Below are 21,283 nucleotides of genomic sequence, written 5' to 3' on the forward strand. Positions count from 1 at the left end.
CTTTCCCAGGGCTTCAGAAGAGCCTGGCTGGTCATGGCTGGAAGAACAGCTCTAAGGAAGGAGTCCCATCTGGGTTAGCACAGGAAACTCTCTCAGATCTGGTCACAGCCCAAGGAGGTTTTATAGTCACAAATTGGACCTCAGACACAGAAAATTCCTCAGCTGGGGGCTGAGGAATGGGAGGGAAGACCATGAGCCACACACAACAGGGCGAGCCTGAAGACTTGAGCTTGTTGCACACTGACAGAGAAGGCAGGACAGGGACAAAATGTCTCTGCCAGAGCAGATCTCCATGGCCAAGTCATCCCACCAAAAGGCCAGAGATGCATTACTCTCTAAGCCAGGCCTATTTTAGGATTATCCCTAGAATCTGTAGTCTAGATCTACTTTTATGAAGTTTAATGTAGAACCAGTGTTTCTACAAATGAAAACAGAATTTGGGACACAGCTGTCAAGAGCAAGTCTATTGGACTGCAAGGCAGATCTCCAGGGCCAGAGGGGAAGTGTTCTTCTGCTGCTCTTCCATAGTCTCTTACGTATCTCTGTCTCCAGGATGCGCTCTGCACTCATTCAACCATTAATGGGAGCAGCAAATTTACTCTGTTTGCAGCCCCACCACCTGCACAATTAACCCTCATTTGTAGAATCCCAACTTCATGCCTCAGACACAAACCCCAAGCTGCAGCACAGCTGCCTTCAGAAGGCCTTGTGACACTTCTCAGGCTGGAGAAGGACAAGATGTCACCACGCCATCCCCAAGAGAGACAGTGCTCTGGCACCTCGGTTCTATTCCCAAGAGCAGGGAGGGAATGGCTGGTGACAAAGTGCAGCCAGGAGCACGGCACTGTATCATCATAATGGACCGGTGTGCCAGTGCAGGTGCTCATTTTATCTCACTGGATTAGGGCTTTAGTGCTCACACAGTTTAAACATTAATATTTGCCTATTTAAGCCATCGGCAGCGGTGCAGCCTGGCCACAGAGGTGCTCGCCATGGCTGAGTTTGGGGATTTCTTAAGGGCTCTGGGGGAGTTTGGGCTCTATCAGAAACTGCTGATCCTGCTCCTCTCCCTCCCACTGCTTCTCAACCCTTTCCAAATGGTTGGCCAAGTGTTCATGGTTGTGGAAGTGCCTCACCACTGTGACACCAGCTGGATCCGCGCCGTCGGCCCCAACCTGACGGAGGAAGAGCAGCTGAACCTCACCCTGCCCCGGGGCCCCGACGGGGACTTTGAGCAGTGCTCCATGTTCTCCCCGGTGGACTGGGACCTGGATTCCATCCTGGCCTATGGCCTGAACCACACCGAGAAGTGCAGCAGTGGCTGGGTGTACCCCTCAGAGCAGCCACCGTCCCTGCTGACCGAGGTCTGTACCTGCCGCTGGATGTGCTGGCTGTGGGAAGGAGGGATGGGAATATCCTGGCCTGTGCTTTGGTCAGCCAGTTCCAGCTGTGGTGGGAGGGATGGGAATATCCTGGCCTGTGCTTTGGTCAGCCAGTGCCAGCTGTGGTGCAGAAGAGCTGTGGGTGTGACTTTCAGAAAAATGTCTGGAGTCAAAAGTTCTGCTGCTTTATTCCCTTCCCTCTATGGTTATGCAGCTTCCTTTCTGCAACTCTAAAATACCTGAATGGTGTTATGTCAGTGGTTCCAGGAATTTCTCCACTGTAAATTTCTGGATCTGATGATTCTGGGGATCAATTTTCAGTTTAATGCTTGGCACTGTTGTTGACATTTCACCTGGGTACCAAAGAAGAGAAGTGCAATAAGCCAATATTATCCATGGCTACAAGCCTATTGCCTTCTGTCAATGCCTTCTGGGAGGGGCTGGACTATCCTGCCATGTGCTTTGGCCAGCCAGTGCCAGCTGTGGTGCTGTCAGGTTGAGATTTACTGCAGGCTTTTGCCTCCATCACACAGCTGGAATCCCTGGGAGCTTTTTGCAGCAAGGCCATGGGGAAGATGCCTGGGGAGGGCACAGGAAGGGACTGTGGGGGTGTGAGTCCAGCACACGTCCTGCCCACCACCTGTCCCCTTTCCACTTTCCAGACCCTTGACTTCATGATGTATCTGCCTGGAGGGGCCTTTTGGGCATCCCTGCCACAGTGTCCCCTGTCCTTCTGCCTGCTTCTACTCATGTCATCTCCTCTGTGAAAGACATTTACCTTCCAAGGCCTTGTCATTGATATTTCTTGGGCCTGCAGGAACTTTCAGGGCTGCAACAAGACATGCCAGGGCCCTTGCAGCTGACCACAAGCCTCGTTTATCAGCACCCTCAACTTCTCCATTCTGCCTTATCTCCCACCTTCTAGTTTACATGGCAGCAATCTCTCAAAGGTTGGACTTGATGCTCTTCGACGTCTTTTCCAGCCTAAATGATTCCATGATTCTGTGATTATCCCTCTGTAGAACTGTGCTCCTCTCTCACTTTCCCTCCTTCCTCCTCCCTCCTCTCCTACCTGCCAGCTCCAACACTTTCTCACAAGTACCTTCCATGGAGCTGGGACAGAGGAGAAAGTCCAGCCTCTGGAATTTGCAAAAGCTCCTTGGTGTCCCTGAAGCACCAAGTCCACTTCAGACAAGGCTTCTCTGCAGGTGTCAGCAGCTGCATCCCTTCCCATTCTCCCTTTATCAGTAAAAAACACTGCTCTCCTCCTCTTCCCACCCTGCCCTGCCTTTTCAGCCACAGAAGAAAGCTGATACAGCTCTCACCCCAAGGCCACCATTTAAATCAAAGCTGACAACCAGGACACTCCCTCTGGGACCTTTGGGCTGGAGGGGAATCCTGCAGATCCCAGCACCCAGCAGATGGGCACCAGTCCCACCATTGATTTGTGTCCTAAGTGCTCACCTTGAAGGGCTCAAGCCCTTGGGAGGGCTTCTCTGCTCCCAGGAGCTGGAGCAAGAGCTCAGGCACCCTAATCCTGGATCCACCACCAACAAGAAGGCTGCCCAAGCCCAGAAAGCAGCTGGAGTCTGTCAAAAGCAATAGCTTCTGTGTTTTCCTTCCTCCAGTTTGACCTGGTGTGTGACAGGGCGGTCCTGAATGATGTCTCCCAGTCCATCTACATGGCTGGGCTTCTCATTGGAGCCATGATCTTTGGGATGCTAAGTGACAGGTGAGCAAACACAGCTCCTTCCCACAGACACTGCCCAGCACCCAGGGACAGCCCACATCAGGGGGCAGACTGTCCATGCACTGAACCTTCACAGCATGCAATCCCCTTGCCTGAGATTGGGCATCTGGGCCCACCTGAGAGGTCTGGAAATGTCTGAGGGTTGAACAGAGAGGCAGATACAGCCTTGTGGGGGGGTTCTTCAGGAATCACAAGTTTAACCCCTACTCCTGTCTCGGGCTTTGTCAGAACCATGATGGGTCAACACTGGAGACACTGATTTTTCTGCACATTGTTTCTTGGGATGTAAAGAGGAGCTATGTTCACATGGATGTCAAATCTCCTCTGGTTCTCAAATCACTTTGCATCCTTCCTGGGCTCTTCCCTCTCCCCTTGGGGTCTCTCCAGGTACTGACTGGGTCTTCCCTCTCCTTCCACAGGATAGGCAGGCGGCCAGTCTTTCTCATCTGCATCCTCATCCAGGCTGTGTTTGGCCTGGGAATTGCCTTTGTGCCCCATTTCTATGTCTTCATGGCCATCAGGTTTGTCGTGGGAGCTGCGGTGTCAGGAATTATGATTGCAGTCGTGTCCCTGGGTGAGTGCAGGCCCTTGCCCTGAGGCAGCAGATGCGGCCTCACAAGGCACAATAACTAAAGAGAGCCCAAAACAAAACCTGAACCTTTGTTTTTCCTCTTAGCTACAGAGTGGGTCGGTGTCTCCCACCGGACAAAGGCACTGATCATAACTCACACGGCTGCTGCCATTGGGCAGATGATTTTGGCTGGTTTGAGTTATGGAATTCGCAACTGGAGGCTGCTGGAAATTGCTGGATCTGCTCCTATGTTTGCCCTTTTCTTCTACATCTGGTAAGGAGAAGGGCAGAGCTTCTGGAACACACAACCCTGATGTGAGTGTGTGAGTGAGGAGGAGGCAGCAGCTCAGAACCAAGCTGGGTCTTTCCCATCCAGCTGCAGGTGCTGGAGGAGCTGCTGCAGAGCTCAGCACATCTCCCAGGGCACTGCACTGCTGAGAGCAGCAGCTGCTTTGCTTCACGTCTCCAAATGTGGCCTCTGGAGCCTAAATTTAGGGTGTTTAGACCCATTGATGCCATGGGCCATTCACTTTAGAGTTTGGGTTTGATGATACTTGTGAGTTCTGGGATCTGATTGTGTGGTGCCCAAGGCTTGCTGGATGTGCTCCCAGAGAAAGGGGCTGTGGGGGAGCTCAGCAGGACACAGCAGCATGTGCTGGCCTCCTCTCCTGGCAGGGTGCTCCCAGAGTCAGCTCGCTGGCTGGTGACCAAGGGCAGAATCGAGGAAGCCAAGAAGGTCCTGCAGAAGGCAGCAGCCACCAACAAGCGCAGCCTCCCACCAGAGCTCCTGCAGCAGGTACTGGGGGTCCTGGCCTCAGACCCTGCCCTGGGCCTTGCAGCAGCCCCTGGAGCTCAGCTCATCCCAGAACCATCTCTGCATTCCCACTGCGGCTGCTCTGCCCATGGGCTCTGGGGGACTCCAGCTCCGGCTGAGTTCCACAGGGATGAGCTCAGGCAAGAGGCCCAGCTTCTGCTGAGGCTCAGCCTGGAGCTCTCTGGGGTCCCCCTGGGGCTGTGGGAAGCACTGAAACGCTTCCCTGGCCTTTCTCCTGTGAGGATTCCAGGAGTGTGACTGATGAGCACAGAGCCTCTCTTTAGTCTCTGGCTTTCCATGCAGAAATGCCTGGAGGGGAGTTCCCTCCTTGCCCTCCCCACAGGTCCTACACTGGGGAGATGTTCATCCCCAGGAACCTCTCAGTCACCACCCCCTGTGCTGGGCACCCAGGGGGCAGAGGCAGGAGCCCAGCCCCACTGGGCTGCCCTCCCTGCCAGAGCACTGGGGTCACAGGCCTGTCCCACTGATGCTTCCCATGGACTGCAGGTGGACAAGGAGCTGGACATGGGTTTCCTTTTCCTGCTCTCACTCTTTGACTTTCTGTGTTTTGAAGCTGAAGCCTGAGAAAGAGGTCAAGTCTGGAAGTTTCCTGGATCTCTTCAGGACAAAGCACCTAAGGAAGGTGACTTTAATCATGTCATGTGTCTGGTAAGACATTCCCTGGTCCCCTCTGTCAAAACTACTAGGTAAAAGAAGAGAAGTTGGGGTTGACAAGAACTGTAAATGAAAGCAATTTTTCCGGTAATATACATTTGTATGTCTTGATCTGCTGCCATTCTACCTCCACATACTGGACCAGATTTACCATGTCTGGGAATGGGAAGTAGATTATCCATGTTGTTGTGGGTCTTGTTAGAAAGGCTTGAGCAATTCCAGCTCTGGCAATCCCTGGGCCCTGGAGGAGTTTTGTGCCTTTCTAGAAGTTTTGGGTTCAGTCTAGAATTTGCTGACCATATGGAGATCAATTCTGCTTTATCTCCTGCAACTCTGTACTATACAACTGTCAAAGGTGCTGACTAGAACTAAAACAGAGATTGCTGGGAATTTAAATAAGTTGCATGTGTTCTAACCTTTCTAAATTTTGGTTTGAAACCCCCAGAAAACCATCTGGTGACAGGTTCTATTCTGCTTTACTTGAATTCCAGGTTTGCAGACAGCATTGTCTACTATGGGCTGAGCCTGAGCGTGACAGATTTTGGTCTGGACATCTACCTGACACAGCTGGCCTTTGGGGCAGTGGAGCTTCCAGCTCGAATTTCCTGCATTTTCCTGCTGGAGTGGTTTGGGAGGAAGAAAGTGCAGGGCATTCTCCTGCTGCTGGCTGGCCTCATATGTCTCATCCTCACTGGCATCCCTGAAGGTGAACCTTCCCAGCCTGTGAGCAGAGCTGGGCAGGGCCCTGCACATCCCTACCCTTGTCCAGAGCCATCCTCCCACCCTGCAGACCCACGCTCACTCCCACAGGCTCAGCTGCCCCCACTGTCACAGCCCCCAGGCTGCTTCATCCCCAGCATTCTGGCTTCCCCTCACCTTGGATTCCTTCTCCCTCAGAGCTGTGCCAGGTTCTCCCACAGCTCCTGGCCCTTGGCAGACAGTGTCCATAACCCACCCCACATCCACTGGACACCACCACCCCCTGGCAGAAAGCTTTAGCAGGAGAAGTGCTTTAAAAGCCACCAGGTCTCTCTTTCTTAGATGAAGAGAAAAAGCAAATGCCCACTCCCCCTCATCAGTTTGCATCAGTTTGTGCCCCAGTCCATACCCCATCCCTGCTGCTGTGCCAGGGCTGTGAGACTGCAGGTAACAGTGGGGCTTTGTCGGGACAGACGTTTTTCAAAGAGTCGCAACCTTCCCCAAGAAGTGTCTTGAAAAAGACACCTCAGGGCCACAGGCATGTCTGTGCTCATGCTGAGTGACTTCAGCTCTTTTGTGATCTGGGAAATGCAGGAGGAGAGATGTGGTCTTAATATGAAATTCCAAGGGAGTCTTTATTGAGCTTCTTCCTTGAAAGAGTCCATGAATGAAGAGCCTCTCAGGCAGGGAAAGCAGGGATTTATATATGGATTTGGAGAGGCGGAGCAGAACACCAGGACCAATGGGATGAGGGCATGGGGGTGGAGCAAGGGGGAAGGGCCAATGGGATACACTGAATTTTCAAGTCACAGTAAGGCATGCTGGGAGAAGCCTTTTTGCTCACCCTAACAAGGGTGGGTATTGCTTGAGGGGTTTTCCCTCCAGGGGAGTGTTGTGGACTTTTTCGCTGTTAGCCCACCAGATTCCACAGGGTTTCCCAATGCTTTCCAGGTCAGGGACGTGGCATTTGCAACCAAGCACTCCCCAAACACCTGTGCTGGCTCTGCAGCTCACTTCAGTTGCACATCTAGAAAATGGCCTCAGGAGAAATCTGGGTTCTCTTTGCCACAGTGTATTTTCCAGGTAAGGGTATGCTGGGGATCATTTCCAATGGGTTAGGTGGTAGCTTTGCTTAGCAAGTCTATTAGAAAGGGCTGTCCAAGAAATCCCACTGCAGAAAGCTCTGGTCCCAAGGGAAGCATCCCCCAGGAGGTTACAGTGATTGTTTCTCCTCCTCCCCTCAGACCAGCTCGTGGCAATCACCGTCCTGGCCACCATCGGCAAGTTCACAGCCACGGCTGCTTTCTCCACCTCCTACGTCTACGCCGCTGAGCTCTTCCCCACCATCCTCAGGTGAGATGTCCCCACACATCACAGCTTCCTTCTGCCACGGCTGGAGGTGGCCATGGGCAACATTCAGTGCAGGAGTGTTGACCCCTGCCCTCCCTGTGCCCCTCTCTCCCGCAGGCAGACGGGCGTGGGGCTGTGCTCGACCATGGCGAGGGTGGCCGGGATCCTGGCCCCGCTGATCATCCCCCTGGCCCAGTACCACCGGGCCATCCCCAAAGCCATCTTTGGGAGCATCTCTGTGCTGGTGGCTCTGTTCTGCATCCTGCTGCCCGAGACCCGCGGCATTGACCTGGCAGATGACACAGGGAACCAACAACCTCCAGATGAGGTGGGTACAGGGGACTCTGAATTTAACGGGGAAAAAAAAAACAAAATAGCAAATTTAAGGAAAAGAAATCAGAATCAGGGATGAATACAGTCTCATCTCCTCCTCTTTCCTTCTTATCTTCAGGAGCAGAAAGCTGAAGCGTCTCTCTGAGACACCAGAGATGATGACACAGACTTGGAGAAGGACATCTGCAGATGCTCAGAGAGCAAGAGATGATTGGACAAGCATCTACTAACAGTCTAGTCTGAGTCCATCATTCTTGAAGCAGACCAGGGAGACATTGCTGCCTGGAAACTTCTCTTTCAGACGATAAACACAATATCCATGGTCACAGGGAGAGGAGATCTATGTCACTCTGCCTTTGGAACACATGCACTTCCAAGTGTCCCTGAAACCCAGTTTGCTCATGCCTGGCTGGCCTCCCAACGTGTTCCCCAGTCCTTTGCAAGCTGGTACCCGTGGAACCATCCCTGTCGTGTTTTACAGCAATAAAGAATCACCAGTAGAGTGGCTGTACTGGGCAAAAGCGGGCGCTGGGTTTGTCCCTCCTGCACTCAACCCCTTGGGTCGTCGGGCTGCGCGTCAGCCCAAGCCTCAACGTTTGATCAGGATGTCACTGCACCCCTGTCACACACGTATTTAGCTTTTCTTTCCATGTGGTGTTGAAGTTGAGTTTCTACATGAATAATTAAAATTATGCTCTGAGTTTGATAAGAGACACTTGTAATGCAATATGTGAATAATAAATGGTGTTGACTATTTTCTTACTGTTTCACAGTTGGCCTTTGTAACTGCTCTTGGCTCTGGAGTGTGCTCCTGGAAAAAGCCTGCACTGAGCCTGCAATCCTGCCAGGCTGCAGGCAGGATGGTGCTCAGGGGTCAGGAGGGAGCAGTGGAGATGGGAACATTCTTACCTGGAATCACCTACACCAAGGAAAAAGAGCAGGGGCGTTCCTGGCCCAAGAACAGAGAGCAGAGAGGACCTGAAGAGACTGGGGAAGGGGATGGGGATGTGCCTGAAGGGAAGCAGGGTGGGAAGGTGTCCCAGAGAGTGGCTGCAATCCAGCAGGGCCAAGCCCAGCTGAAGACAGGACCTGCCTGTGCCTCCCTCCCTCCCATCCTGGAGCCTGTGAAGCCCCTGCCTCGTGCCTCACTTGCTGCCCACCCCACACACCAAAGCCCTAAACCCACCCCCAGGACGTACCTGGGGGGCACAGGGGGCTGCACTCTCACTGCCACAGAGGCCCCAGTGACACAAAACAAGGTCTGTGGGTCACTGAGCACACCAGAAACACCACAAATAAACCAACCTCACTGGAAACAAACACCGCATTAGAGCTCTGGGACACCTCCAGCCTCTCGCTTCTTGATGAGCAGGATGAGATTAATATGAGAGACCTGGAAGGGATTCAGAGCTGTGAACTCCTGCTGCAGGGGGATCCACAACACCAGGCTCCAAAGGCAGCAGAAGAAATGTTTGCAATGGGTCTCAGTGCTGAAGGCTCCACAAAAAAGCATCTCCCTACACAGGATGACAACTGTCCCTCAACATACACGTTCAGCAGCTCTGCTTCTGAAACCTCTAATCAGGGTGTCCATGATCATTTTCATGTTGATTCCACCAAAACAGACCAGGAGGCTCCTGAAAAAATGAACAGGAATATTAAAACATCAGGAGATAAAGAAGATTACGACAGTCTGTCTTCTGAAGACATGGAGATGTTAAATTATGACCTTTCAGAACAGCAGTTCTTCATATAAGTGAAAAAAAAAAACCAACAAACAAACAAAAAAAAAAACCAACAAAATAAAACAAAATAAAACAAAAAAAAAGTGGGAAAGCTGTAAGGTTTTTTTTTTTAACCTTTCAAAATCAGCACAAGTTTGCTGATATGGGAGCAAAAGTAGATTCTTGAAATCAGCTGTACAATGATAAGCAAAGAAAGGTGAAATGAGTGTGCCAAGGTGAGAAGGGCAGAGGAGGGAAATGAACCCTGGTGTCCTGAAGTTTAGGGTGTGGGGACATTGCTAAATCTGCTCTCCCTGTGCCCCTGCACTCTGCTCCTCCCTGAGTGCCCTTTGCATAAATATTACATAGCATAAATGCTATAGGAGTTAACAATTATACTCATGGTAAACAAGCTCAAGAGAAAGCCCAGAGGGTGAAAGCATGAACTATGAAAAGGGTCAGAGAACATATCAGTTCACATGTTCTAATCAGCTGTCTGTAAAAAGAAAAAGATAAAGGTGTTAACATGATTCATTTTTAAAATAAAATAAAATGAAATTAGATGAAATAACAAAATAAAATAAAGTAAAATACCCCAACAACCTCCCTGCCTCACCAGTGCCAAAATAACCCTGACTCTGTCAGATCTGCTGGAGGAATAAAGCTGCCTAATGACTGCATCTACTGCAAAGCAGTATCAGTGCTCTGTGCAGGGGAACTGCTCAATCAACATAAATCAGGGGGAAAGGGATATCCTTGAAACTTCTATGATTCATCAAATGCTGCAGTCAGTCTCACCTTGGCGTGGGCCAAGGGGCTCAGGCTGAAGGAGCTGCTGGCTCAGAGCTGTGCCTGAGACCTGGCCAGGCTGAGCTTGGAGGTGGAGAGGAGGCTCACAGAGATCAGACACCTCTCCCTGGAGCAGTGGGAAGTGGTTGGCCCTGTCACCTCTGCAAAGCACCTTTGATGGCCCAGATGAGCTGTCAGTCCCAGGTGACACCCATGAACCTGATTTCTGCCTGCCAGCTCTCAGAGCAGGAAGGCAAAGGCAGGAGCAGCACAGTGGGTGGGTATGAGTCCATTTCCCCACAGTTCAGCCCAGCACAGAGGTGTCCAAAGGGGCCTCCAGCCACTGCCACTCCTGATGGACAGAGAAAAGCCAAGCCCATCAATTCCTGCCTCAATGCTCTCTTTCCTGCACTCATTCCCAGGCATGGTTTCTCTTCCTGAACTTCTCCCTAGGATGCTCCCCCTCCCTTCTCCTTGACATGCATGTGCAGCTTTCCAGCTCTCCAATCCAGGCCTTCCCTGAGACCTTCTGGCTTCTCCATTTTCAGGGGGCTTTGCAAGCCTCACTGACCCACCTGGGCAGAGCTCCTGGACGGAGAGGAACAAGCCCAGGATCCCTACCAGTGGGGCTGCAGCCAACAGCAGCTTGCAGGGCTGCCCCAGCCTTTCTCCCTGAGAGATCTCCACCATGTGGGATTGACCCACTCAGCCCTGGATGATGGAGACAGTTAGGAAGACACCTTTCCATCAGAAATGTCATCTGAGGGTGACAAAGGACTGAAGCTTTCCCAGGGCTTCAGAAGAGCCTGGCTGGTCATGGCTGGAAGAACAGCTCTAAGGAAGGAGTCCCATCTGGGTTAGCACAGGAAACTCTCTCAGATCTGGTCACCCCCAAGGAGGTTTTATAGTCACAAATTGGACTTCAGCCACAGAAAACTCCTCAGCTGGGGGCTGAGGAATGGGAGGGAAGACCATGAGCCACACACAACAGGGCGAGCCTGAAGACCTGAGCTTGTTGCACACTGACAGAGAAGGCAGGACAGAGACAAAATGTCTCTGCCAGAGCAGATCTCCTTGGCCAAGTCATCCCACCAAAAGGCCAGGGATTCATTCCTCTCTAAGCCAGGCCTATTTTAGGATTATCCCTAGAATCTGTAGTTTAGATCTACTTTTATGAAGTTTTATGTAGAACCAGTGTTTCTACAAATGAAAGCAGAATTTGGGACACAGCTGTCAAGAGCAAGTCTATTGGACTGCAAGACAGATCTCCAGGGCCAGAGGGGAAGTGTTCTTCTGCTGCTCTTCCATAGTCTCTTACGTATCTCTGTCTCCAGGATGCGCTCTGTAGTCACTCAGCCATTAATGGGAGCAGCAAATTTACTCTGTTTGCATCCCCACCCCCTGCACAATTAACCCTCATTTGTAGAATCCCAACTTCATGCCTCAGACACAAACCCTGAGCTGCAGCACAGCTGCCTTCAGAAGGCCTTGTGACACTTCTCAGGCTGGAGAAGGACAAGATGTCACCACGCCATCCCCAAGAGAGACAGTGCTCTGGCACCTCGGTTCTATTCCCAAGAGCAGGGAGGGAATGGCTGGTGACAAAGTGCAGCCAGGAGCACGGCACTGTATCATCATAATGGACCGGTGTGCCAGTGCAGGTGCTCATTTTATCTCACTGGATTAGGGCTTTAGTGCTCACACAGTTTAAACATTAATATTTGCCTATTTAAGCCATCGGCAGCGGTGCAGCCTGGCCACAGAGGTGCTCGCCATGGCTGAGTTTGGGGATCTCTTAAGGGCTCTGGGGGAGTTTGGGCTCTATCAGAAACTGCTGATCCTGCTCCTCTCCCTCCCACTGCTTCTCAACCCTTTCCAAATGGTTGGCCAAGTGTTCATGGTTGTGGAAGTGCCTCACCACTGTGACACCAGCTGGATCCGCGCCGTCGGCCCCAACCTGACGGAGGAAGAGCAGCTGAACCTCACCCTGCCCCGGGGCCCCGATGGGGACTTTGAGCAGTGCTCCATGTTCTCCCCGGTGGACTGGGACCTGGATTCCATCCTGGCCTATGGCCTGAACCACACTGAGAAGTGCAGCAGTGGCTGGGTGTACCCCTCAGAGCAGCCACCGTCCCTGCTGACCGAGGTCTGTACCTGCTGCTGGATGTGCTGGGTGTGGAAAGGAGGGATGGGAATATCCTGGCCTGTGCTTTGGTCAGCCAGGGCCAGCTGTGGTGCTGTCAGGTTGAGATTTACTGCAGGCTTTTGCCTCCATCACACAGCTGGAATCCCTGGGAGCTTGTTGCAGCAAGGCCATGGGGAAGATGCCTGGGGAGGGCACAGGAAGGGACTGTGGGGGTGTGAGTCCAGCACACGTCCTGCCCACCACCTGTCCCCTTTCCACTTTCCAGACCCTTGACTTCATGATGTATCTGCCTGGAGGGGCCTTTTGGGCATCCCTGCCACAGTGTCCCCTGTCCTTCTGCCTGCTTCTACTCATGTCATCTCCTCTGTGAAAGACATTTACCTTCCAAGGCCTTGTCATTGATATTTCTTGGGCCTGCAGGAACTTTCAGGGCTGCAACAAGACATGCCAGGGCCCTTGCAGCTGACCACAACCCTCGTTTATCAGCACCCTCAACTTCTCCATTCTGCCTTATCTCCCACCTTCTAGTTTACATGGTAGCAATCTCTCAAAGGTTGTACTTGATGCTCTTCGACGTCTTTTCCAGCCTAAATGATTCCATGATTCTGTGATTATCCCTCTGTAGAACTGTGCTCCTCTCTCACTTTCCCTCCTTCCTCCTCCCTCCTCTCCTACCTGCCAGCTCCAACACTTTCTCACAAGTACCTTCCATGGAACTGGAACAGAGGAGAAAGTCCAGCCTCTGGCATTTGCAAAAGCTCCTTGGTGTCCCTGAAGCACCAAGTCCACTTCAGACAAGGCTTCTCTGCAGGTGTCAGCAGCTGCATCCCTTCCCATTCTCCCTTTATCAGTAAAAAACACAGCTCTCTTTCTCTTTCCACCCTGCCCTGCCTTTTCAGCCACAGAAGAAAGCTGATACAGCTCTCACCCCAAGGCCACCATTTAAATCAAAGCTCACAACCAGGACACTCCCTCTGGGACCTTTGGGCTGGAGGAGAATCCTGCAGATCCCAGCACCCAGCAGATGGGCACCAGTTCCACCATTGATTTGTGTCCTAAGCCCTCACCAAGAAGGGCTCAAGCCCTTGGAAGGGCTTCTCTGCTCCCAGGAGCTGGAGCAAGAGCTCAGGCACCCTAATCCTGGATCCACCACCAACAAGAAGGCTGCCCAAGCCCAGAAAGCAGCTGGAGTCTGTCAAAAGCATCAGCTTCTGTGTTTTCCTTCCTCCAGTTTGACCTGGTGTGTGACAGGGCAGTCCTGAATGATGTCTCCCAGTCCATCTACATGGCTGGGCTTCTCATTGGAGCCATGATCTTTGGGATGCTAAGTGACAGGTGAGCAAACACAGTTCCTTCCCACAGACACTGCCCAGCACCCAGGGACAGCCCACATCAGGGGGCAGACTCTCCATGCACTGAACCTTCACAGCATGCAATCCCCTTGCCTGAGATTGGGCATCTGGGCCCACCTGAGAGGTCTGGAAACGTCTGAGGGTTGAAAAGAGCGGCAGATGCAGCCTTGTGGGGGGGGTTCTTCAGGAATCACAAGTTTAACCCCTGCTCCTGTCTCGGGCTTTGTCAGAACCATGATTCATCATCACTGGAGACACTGATTTTTCTGCACATTGTTTCTTGGGGTGTAAAGAGGAGCTATGTTCACATGGATGTCAAATCTCCTCTGGTTCTCAAATTGCTTTGTATTCCTCCTGGGCTCTTCCCTCTCCCCTTGGGGTCTCTCCAGGTACTGACTGGGTCTTCCCTCTCCTTCCACAGGATAGGCAGGCGGCCAGTCTTTCTCATCTGCATCCTCATCCAGGCTGTGTTTGGCCTGGGAATTGCCTTTGTGCCCCATTTCTATGTCTTCATGGCCATCAGGTTTGTCGTGGGAGCTGCGGTGTCAGGAATTATGATTGCAGTCGTGTCCCTGGGTGAGTGCAGGCCCTTGCCATGAGGCAGCAGATGCAGCCTCACAAGACTCAATAACTAAAGAGAGCCCAAAACAAAGCCTGAACCTTTGTTTTTCCTCTTAGCTACAGAGTGGGTCGGTGTCTCCCACCGGACAAAGGCACTGATCATAACTCACACAGCTGGCGCCTTCGGGCAGATGTTAGTGGCTGGTTTGAGTTATGGAATTCGCAACTGGAGGCTGCTGGAAATTGCTGGATCTGCTCCTATGTTTGCCCTTTTCTTCTACATCTGGTAAGGAGCAGGGCAGAGCTTCTGGAAGACACAACCCTGATGTGAGTGTGTGAGTGAGGAGGAGGCAGCAGCTCAGAACCAAGCTGGGTCTTTCCCATCCGAGTGCAGGTGCTGGAGGAGCTGCTGCACAGCTCAGCACATCTCCCAGGGCACTGCACTGCTGAGAGCAGCAGCTGCTTTGATTCACATCTCCAAATGTGGCCTCTGGAGCCTAAATTTAGGGTGTTCAGACCCATTGATGCCATGGGCCATTCACTTTAGATTTGGGTTTGATGATCCTTGTGAGTTCTGGGATCTGATTGTGTGGTGCCCAAGGCTTGCTGGATGTGCTCCCAGAGAAAGGGGCTGTGGGGGAGCTCAGCAGGACACAGCAGCATGTGCTGGCCTCCTCTCCTGGCAGGGTGCTCCCAGAGTCAGCTCGCTGGCTGGTGACCAAGGGCAGAATCGAGGAAGCCAAGAAGGTCCTGCAGAAGGCGGCAGCCACCAACAAGCGCAGCCTCCCACCAGAGCTCCTGCAGCAGGTACTGCGGGTCCTGGCCTCAGACCCTGCCCTGGGCCTTGCAGCAGCCCCTGGAGCTCAGCTCATCCCAGAACCATCTCTGCATTCCCACTGCGGCTGCTCTGCCCATGGGCTCTGGGGGACTCCAGCTCCGGCTGAGTTCCACAGGGACGAGCTCAGGCAAGAGGCCCAGCTTCTGCTGAGGCTCAGCCTGGAGCTCTCTGGGGTCCCCCTGGGGCTGTGGGAAGCACTGAAATGCTTCCCTGGCCTTTCTCCTGTGAGGATTCCAGGAGTGTGACTGATGAGCACAGAGCCTCTCTTTAGTCTCTGGCTTTCCATGCAGAAATGCCTGGAGGGGAGTTCCCTCCTTGCCCTCCCCACAGTTCCTACACTGGGGAGATGTTCATCCCCAGGAACCTCTCAGTCACCACCCCCTGTGCTGGGCACCCAGGGGGCAGAGGCAGGAGCCCAGCCCCACTGGGCTGCCCTCCCTGCCAGAGCACTGGGGTCACAGGCCTGTCCCACTGATGCTTCCCATGGACTGCAGGTGGACAAGGAGCTGGACATGGGTTTCCTTTTCCTGCTCTGACTCTTTGACTTTCTGTGTTTTGAAGCTGAAGCCTGAGAAAGAGGTCAAGTCTGGAAGTTTCCTGGATCTCTTCAGGACAAAGCACCTAAGGAAGGTGACTTTAATCATGTCATGTGTCTGGTAAGACATTCCCTGGTCCCCTCTGTCAAAACTACTAGGTAAAAGAAGAGAAGTTGGGGTTGACAAGAACTGTAAATGAAAGCAATTTTTCCGGTAATATACATTTGTATGTCTTGATCTGCTGCCATTCTACCTCCACATACTGGACCAGATTTACCATGTCTGGGCAGGGGAAGTAGATTATCCATGTTGTTGTGGGTCTTGTTAGAAAGGCTTGAGCAATTCCAGCTCTGGCAATCCCTGGGCCCTGGAGGAGTTTTGTGCCTTTCTAGAAGTTTTGGGTTCAGTCTAGAATTTGCTGACCATATGGAGATCCATTCTGCTTTATCTCCTGCAACTCTGTACCATACAACTGTCAAAGGTGCTGACTAGAACTAAAACAGAGATTGCTGGGAATTTAAATAAGTTGCATGTGTTCTAACCTTTCTAAATTTTGGTTTGAAACCCCCAGAAAACCATCTGGTGACAGGTTCTATTCTGCTTTACTTGAATTCCAGGTTTGCAGACAGCATTGTCTACTATGGGCTGAGCCTGAGCGTGACAGATTTTGGTCTGGACATCTACCTGACACAGCTGGCCTTTGGGGCAGTGGAGCTTCCAGCTCGAATTTCCTGCATTTTCCTGCTGGAGTGGTTTGGGAGGAAGAAAGTGCAGGGCATTCTCCTGCTGCTGGCTGGTCTCATATGTCTCATCCTCACTGGCATCCCTGAAGGTGAACCTTCCCAGCCTGTGAGCAGAGCTGGGCAGGGCCCTGCACATCCCTACCCTTGTCCAGAGCCATCCTCCCACCCTGCAGACCCACGCTCACTCCCACAGGCTCAGCTGCCCCCACTGTCACAGCCCCCAGGCTGCTTCATCCCCAGCATTCTGGCTTGCCCTCACCTTGGATTCCTTCTCCCTCAGAGCTGTGCCAGGTTCTCCCACAGCTCCTGGCCCTTGGCAGGCAGTGTCCATAACCCACCCCACATCCACTGGACACCACCACCCCCTGGCAGAAAGCTTTAGCAGGAGAGGTGCTTTAAAAGCCACCAGGTCTCTCTTTCTTAGATGAAGAGAAAAAGCAAATGCCCACTCCCCCTCATCAGTTTGCATCAGTTTGTGCCCCAGTCCATACCCCATCCCTGCTGCTGTGCCAGGGCTGTGAGACTGCAGGTAACAGTGGGGCTTTGTCGGGACAGACGTTTTTCAAAGAGTCGCAACCTTCCCCAAGAAGTGTCTTGAAAAAGACACCTCAGGGCCACAGGCATGTCTGTGCTCATGCTGAGTGACTTCAGCTCTTTTGTGATCTGGGAAATGCAGGAGGAGAGATGTGGTCTTAATATGAAATTCCAAGGGAGTCTTTATTGAGCTTCTTCCTTGAAAGAGTCCATGAATGAAGAACCTCTCAGGCAGGGAAAGCAGGGATTTATATATGGATTTGGAGAGGCGGAGCAGAACACCAGGACCAATGGGATGAGGGCATGGGGGTGGAGCAAGGGGGAAGGGCCAATGGGATACACTGAATTTTCAAGTCACAGTAAGGTATGCTGGGAGAAGCCTTTTTGCTCACCCTAACAAGGGTGGGTATTGCTTGAGGGGTTTTCCCTCCAGGGGAGGGTTGTGGACTTTTTCGCTGTTAGCCCACCAGACTCCACAGGGTTTCCCAATGCTTTCCAGGTCAGGGACGTGGCATTTGCAACCAAGCACTCCCCAAACACCTGTGCTGGCTCTGCAGCTCACTTCAGTTGCACATCTAGAAAATGGCCTCAGGAGAAATCTGGGTTCTCTTTGCCACAGTGTATTTTCCAGGTAAGGGTATGCTGGGGATCATTTCCAATGGGTTAGGTGGTAGCTTTGCTTAGCAAGTCTATTAGAAAGGGCTGTCCAAGAAATCCCACTGCAGAAAGCTCTGGTCCCAAGGGAAGCATCCCCCAGGAGGTTACAGTGGTTGTTTCTCCTCCTCCCTCAGACCAGCCCGTGGCAATCACCGTCCTGGCCACCATCGGCAAGTTCACAGCCACGGCCGCTTTCTCCACCTCCTACGTCTACGCCGCTGAGCTCTTCCCCACCATCCTCAGGTGAGATGTCCCCACACATCACAGCTTCCTTCTGCCACGGCTGGAGGTGGCCATGGGCAACATTCAGTGCAGGAGTGTTGACCCCTGCCCTCCCCGTGCCCCTCTCTCCCGCAGGCAGACGGGCGTGGGGCTGTGCTCGACCATGGCGAGGGTGGCCGGGATCCTGGCCCCGCTGATCATCCCCCTGGCCCAGTACCACCGGGCCATCCCCAAAGCCATCTTTGGGAGCATCTCTGTGCTGGTGGCTCTGTTCTGCATCCTGCTGCCCGAGACCCGCGGCATTGACCTGGCAGATGACACAGGGAACCAACAACCTCTAGATGAGGTGGGTACAGGGAACTCTGAATTTAACGGGGGAAAAAAAAAAACAAAATAGCAAATTTAAGGAAAAGAAATCAGAATCAGGGATGAATACAGTCTCATCTCCTCCTCTTTCCTTCTTATCTTCAGGAGCAGAAAGCTGAAGCGTCTCTCTGAGACACCAGAGATGATGACAGAGACTTGGAGAAGGACATCTGCAGATGCTCAGAAAGCAAGAGATGATTGGACAGGCATCTACTAACAGTCTAGTCTGAGTCATTAATTCTTGAAGCAGACCAGGGAGACATTGCTGCCTGGAAACTTCTCTTTCAGATGATAAACACAATATCCATGGTCACAGGGAGAGGAGATCTATGTCACTCTGCCTTTGGAACACATGCACTTCCAAGTGTCCCTGAAACCCAGTTTGCTCATGCCTGGCTGGCCTCCCAACGTGTTCCCCAGTCCTTTGCAAGCTGGTACCCGTGGAACCATCCCTGTCGTGTTTTACAGCAATAAAGAATCACCAGTAGAGTGGCTGTACTGGGCAAAAGCGGGCGCTGGGTTTGTCCCTCCTGCACTCAACCCCTTGGGTCGTCGGGCTGCGCGTCAGCCCAAGCCTCAACGTTTGATCAGGATGTCACTGCACCCCTGTCACACACGTATTTAGCTTTTCTTTCCATGTGGTGTTGAAGTTGAGTTTCTACATGAATAATATAAATTATGCTCTGAGTTTGATAAGAGACACTTGTAATGCAATATGTGAATAATAAATGGTGTTGACTTTTTTTTCTTACTGTTTCACAGTTGGCCTTTGTAACTGCTCTTGGCTCTGGAGTGTGCTCCTGGAAAAAGCCTGCACTGAGCCTGCACTCCTGCCAGGCTGCAGGCAGGATGGTGCTCAGGGGTCAGGAGGGAGCAGTGGAGAAGGGAAGGTTCTTACCTGGAATCACCTGCACCAAGGAAAGAGAGCAGGGGTGTTCCTGGCCCAAGAACAGAGAGCAGAAAGGACCTGAAGAGACTGGGGAAGGGGATGGGGATGTGCCTGAAGGGAAGCAGGGTGGGAAGGTGTCCCAGAGAGTGGCTGCAATCCAGCAGGGCCAAGCCCAGCTGAAGACAGGACCTGCCTGTGCCTCCCTCCCTCCCATCCTGGAGCCTGTGAAGCCCCTGCCTCGTGCCTCACTTGCTCCCCACCCCACACACCAAAGTCCTAAACCCACCCCCAGGATGTACCTGGGGGGCACAGGGGTCTGCACCCTCACTGCCACAGAGGCCCCAGTGACACAAAACAAGGTCTGTGGGTCACTGAGCACACCAGAAACACCACAAATAAACCAACCTCACTGGAAACAAACACCGCATTAGAGCTCTGGGATACCCAAAGCTTCTCGCTTCTTGATGGGCAGGATGAGATTAATATGAGAGACCTGGAAGGGATTCAGAGCTGTGAACTCCTGCTGCAGGGGGATCCACAACACCAGGCTCCAAAGGCAGCAGAAGAAATGTTTGGAAGGGGTCTCAGCACTGAAGGCTCCACAAAAAAGCATCTCCCTACACAGGATGACAACTGTCCCTCAACATACATGTTCAGCAGCTCTGCTTCTGAAACCTCTAATCAGGGTGTCCATGATCATTTTCATGTTGATTCCACAAAAAGAGACCAGGAGGCTTCTGAAAAAATGAACAGGAACAGTAAAACATCAGGAGACAAAGAAGATTATGACAGTCTGTCTTCTGAAGACATGGAGATGTTAAATTATGACCTTTCAGAACAGCAGTTCTTCATATAAGTGAAAAAAAAAAACAACAAACAAACAAAAAAAAAAAAACCAACAAAATAAAACAAAATAAAACAAAAAAAAAAGTGGGAAAGCTGTGAGGTTTTTTTTTTTAACCTTTCAAAATCAGCACAAGTTTGCTGATATGGGAGCAAAAGTTGATTCTTGAAATCATCTGTACAACGATAAGCAAAGAAAGGTGAAATGAGTGTGCCAAGGTCAGAAGAGCAGAGGAGGGAAATGAACCCTGGTGTCCTGAAGTTTAGGGTGTGGGGACATTGCTAAATCTGCTCTCCCTGTGCCCCTGCACTCTGCTCCTCCCTGAGTGCCCTTTGCATAAATATTACATAGCATAAATGCTATAGGAGTTAACAATTATACTCATGGTAAACAAGCTCAAGAGAAAGCCCAGAGGGTGAAAGCATGAACTATGAAAAGGGTCAGAGAACATATCAGTTCACATGTTCTAATCAGCTGTCTGTAAAAAGAAAAAGATAAAGGTGTTAATATGATTCATTTTTAAAATAAAATAAAATGAAATTAGATGAAATAACAAAATAAAATAAAGTAAAATACCCCAACAACCTCCCTGCCTCACCAGTGCCAAAATAACCCTGACTCTGTCAGATCTGCTGGAGGAATAAAGCTGCCTAATGACTGCATCTACTGCAAAGCAGTATCAGTGCTCTGTGCAGGGAAACTGCACAATCAACATAAATCAGGGGGAAAGGGATATCCTTGAAACTTATATGATTCATCAAATGCTGCAGTCAGTCTCACCTTGGCGTGGGCCAAGGGGCTCAGGCTGAAGGAGCTGCTGGCTCAGAGCTGTGCCTGAAACCTGGCCAGGCTGAGCTTGGAGGTGGAGAGGAGGCTCACAGAGATCAGACACCTCTCCCTGGAGCAGTGGGAAGTGGCTGGCCCTGTCACCTCTGCAAAGCACCTTTGATGGCCCAGATGAGCTGTCAGTCCCAGGTGACACCCATGAACCTGGTTTCTGCCTGCCAGCTCTCAGAGCAGGAAGGCAAAGGCAGGAGCAGCACAGTGGGTGGGTATGAGTCCATTTCCCCACAGTTCAGCCCAGCACAGAGGTCTCCAAAGGGGCCTCCAGCCACTGCCACTCCTGATGGACAGAGAAAAGCCAAGCCCATCAATTCCTGCCTCAATGCTCTCTTTCCTGCACTCATTCCCAGGCATGGTTTCTCTTCCTGAACTTCTCCCTAGGATGCTCCCCCTCCCTTCTCCTTGACATGCATGTGCAGCTTTCCAGCTCTCCAATCCAGGCCTTCCCTGAGACCTTCTGGCTTCTCCATTTTCAGGGGGCTTTGCAAGCCTCACTGACCCACCTGGGCAGAGCTCCTGGACGGAGAGGAACAAGCCCAGGATCCCTACCAGTGGGGCTGCAGCCAACAGCAGCTTGCAGGGCTGCCCCAGCCTTTCTCCCTGAGAGATCTCCACCATGTGGGATTGACCCACTCAGCCCTGGATGATGGAGACTGTTAGGAAGA

General features: G+C 51.9%; 2 protein-coding genes across 2 annotated transcripts; both read left to right on the forward strand.

The window, feature by feature from the left end:
* Positions 1-992: 992 nt before the first annotated feature.
* On the forward strand, positions 993-9,330 carry LOC311157109 (solute carrier family 22 member 13-like; the record flags this gene model as incomplete). Its single annotated transcript, XM_084211521.1, has 11 exons — positions 993-1,364; positions 3,011-3,114; positions 3,552-3,706; positions 3,809-3,977; positions 4,379-4,499; positions 5,092-5,186; positions 5,684-5,898; positions 7,136-7,244; positions 7,359-7,569; positions 7,904-8,071; positions 9,100-9,330. The coding sequence occupies 11 exons, from the start codon at positions 993-995 to the stop codon at positions 9,328-9,330; spliced, it is 1,950 nt and encodes a 649-aa protein (XP_084067647.1).
* A 2,348-nt stretch (positions 9,331-11,678) lies between these two features.
* Positions 11,679-19,787, forward strand: LOC311157180 (solute carrier family 22 member 13-like; the record flags this gene model as incomplete). The annotated part of the gene is made up of 13 exons (XM_084211649.1): positions 11,679-11,734; positions 11,822-12,233; positions 13,465-13,568; positions 14,007-14,161; positions 14,264-14,432; positions 14,833-14,953; positions 15,546-15,640; positions 16,138-16,352; positions 17,589-17,697; positions 17,812-18,022; positions 18,359-18,561; positions 19,224-19,290; positions 19,557-19,787. 13 exons carry the CDS (start codon positions 11,679-11,681, stop codon positions 19,785-19,787), a joined length of 2,148 nt encoding a protein of 715 aa, XP_084067775.1.
* Between the last annotated feature and the right edge of the window lie 1,496 nt (positions 19,788-21,283).

Source organism: Fringilla coelebs (genome assembly GCF_963513975.1).
Source record: "Fringilla coelebs genome assembly, chromosome: 1".
Taxonomy (NCBI): domain Eukaryota; kingdom Metazoa; phylum Chordata; class Aves; order Passeriformes; family Fringillidae; genus Fringilla; species Fringilla coelebs.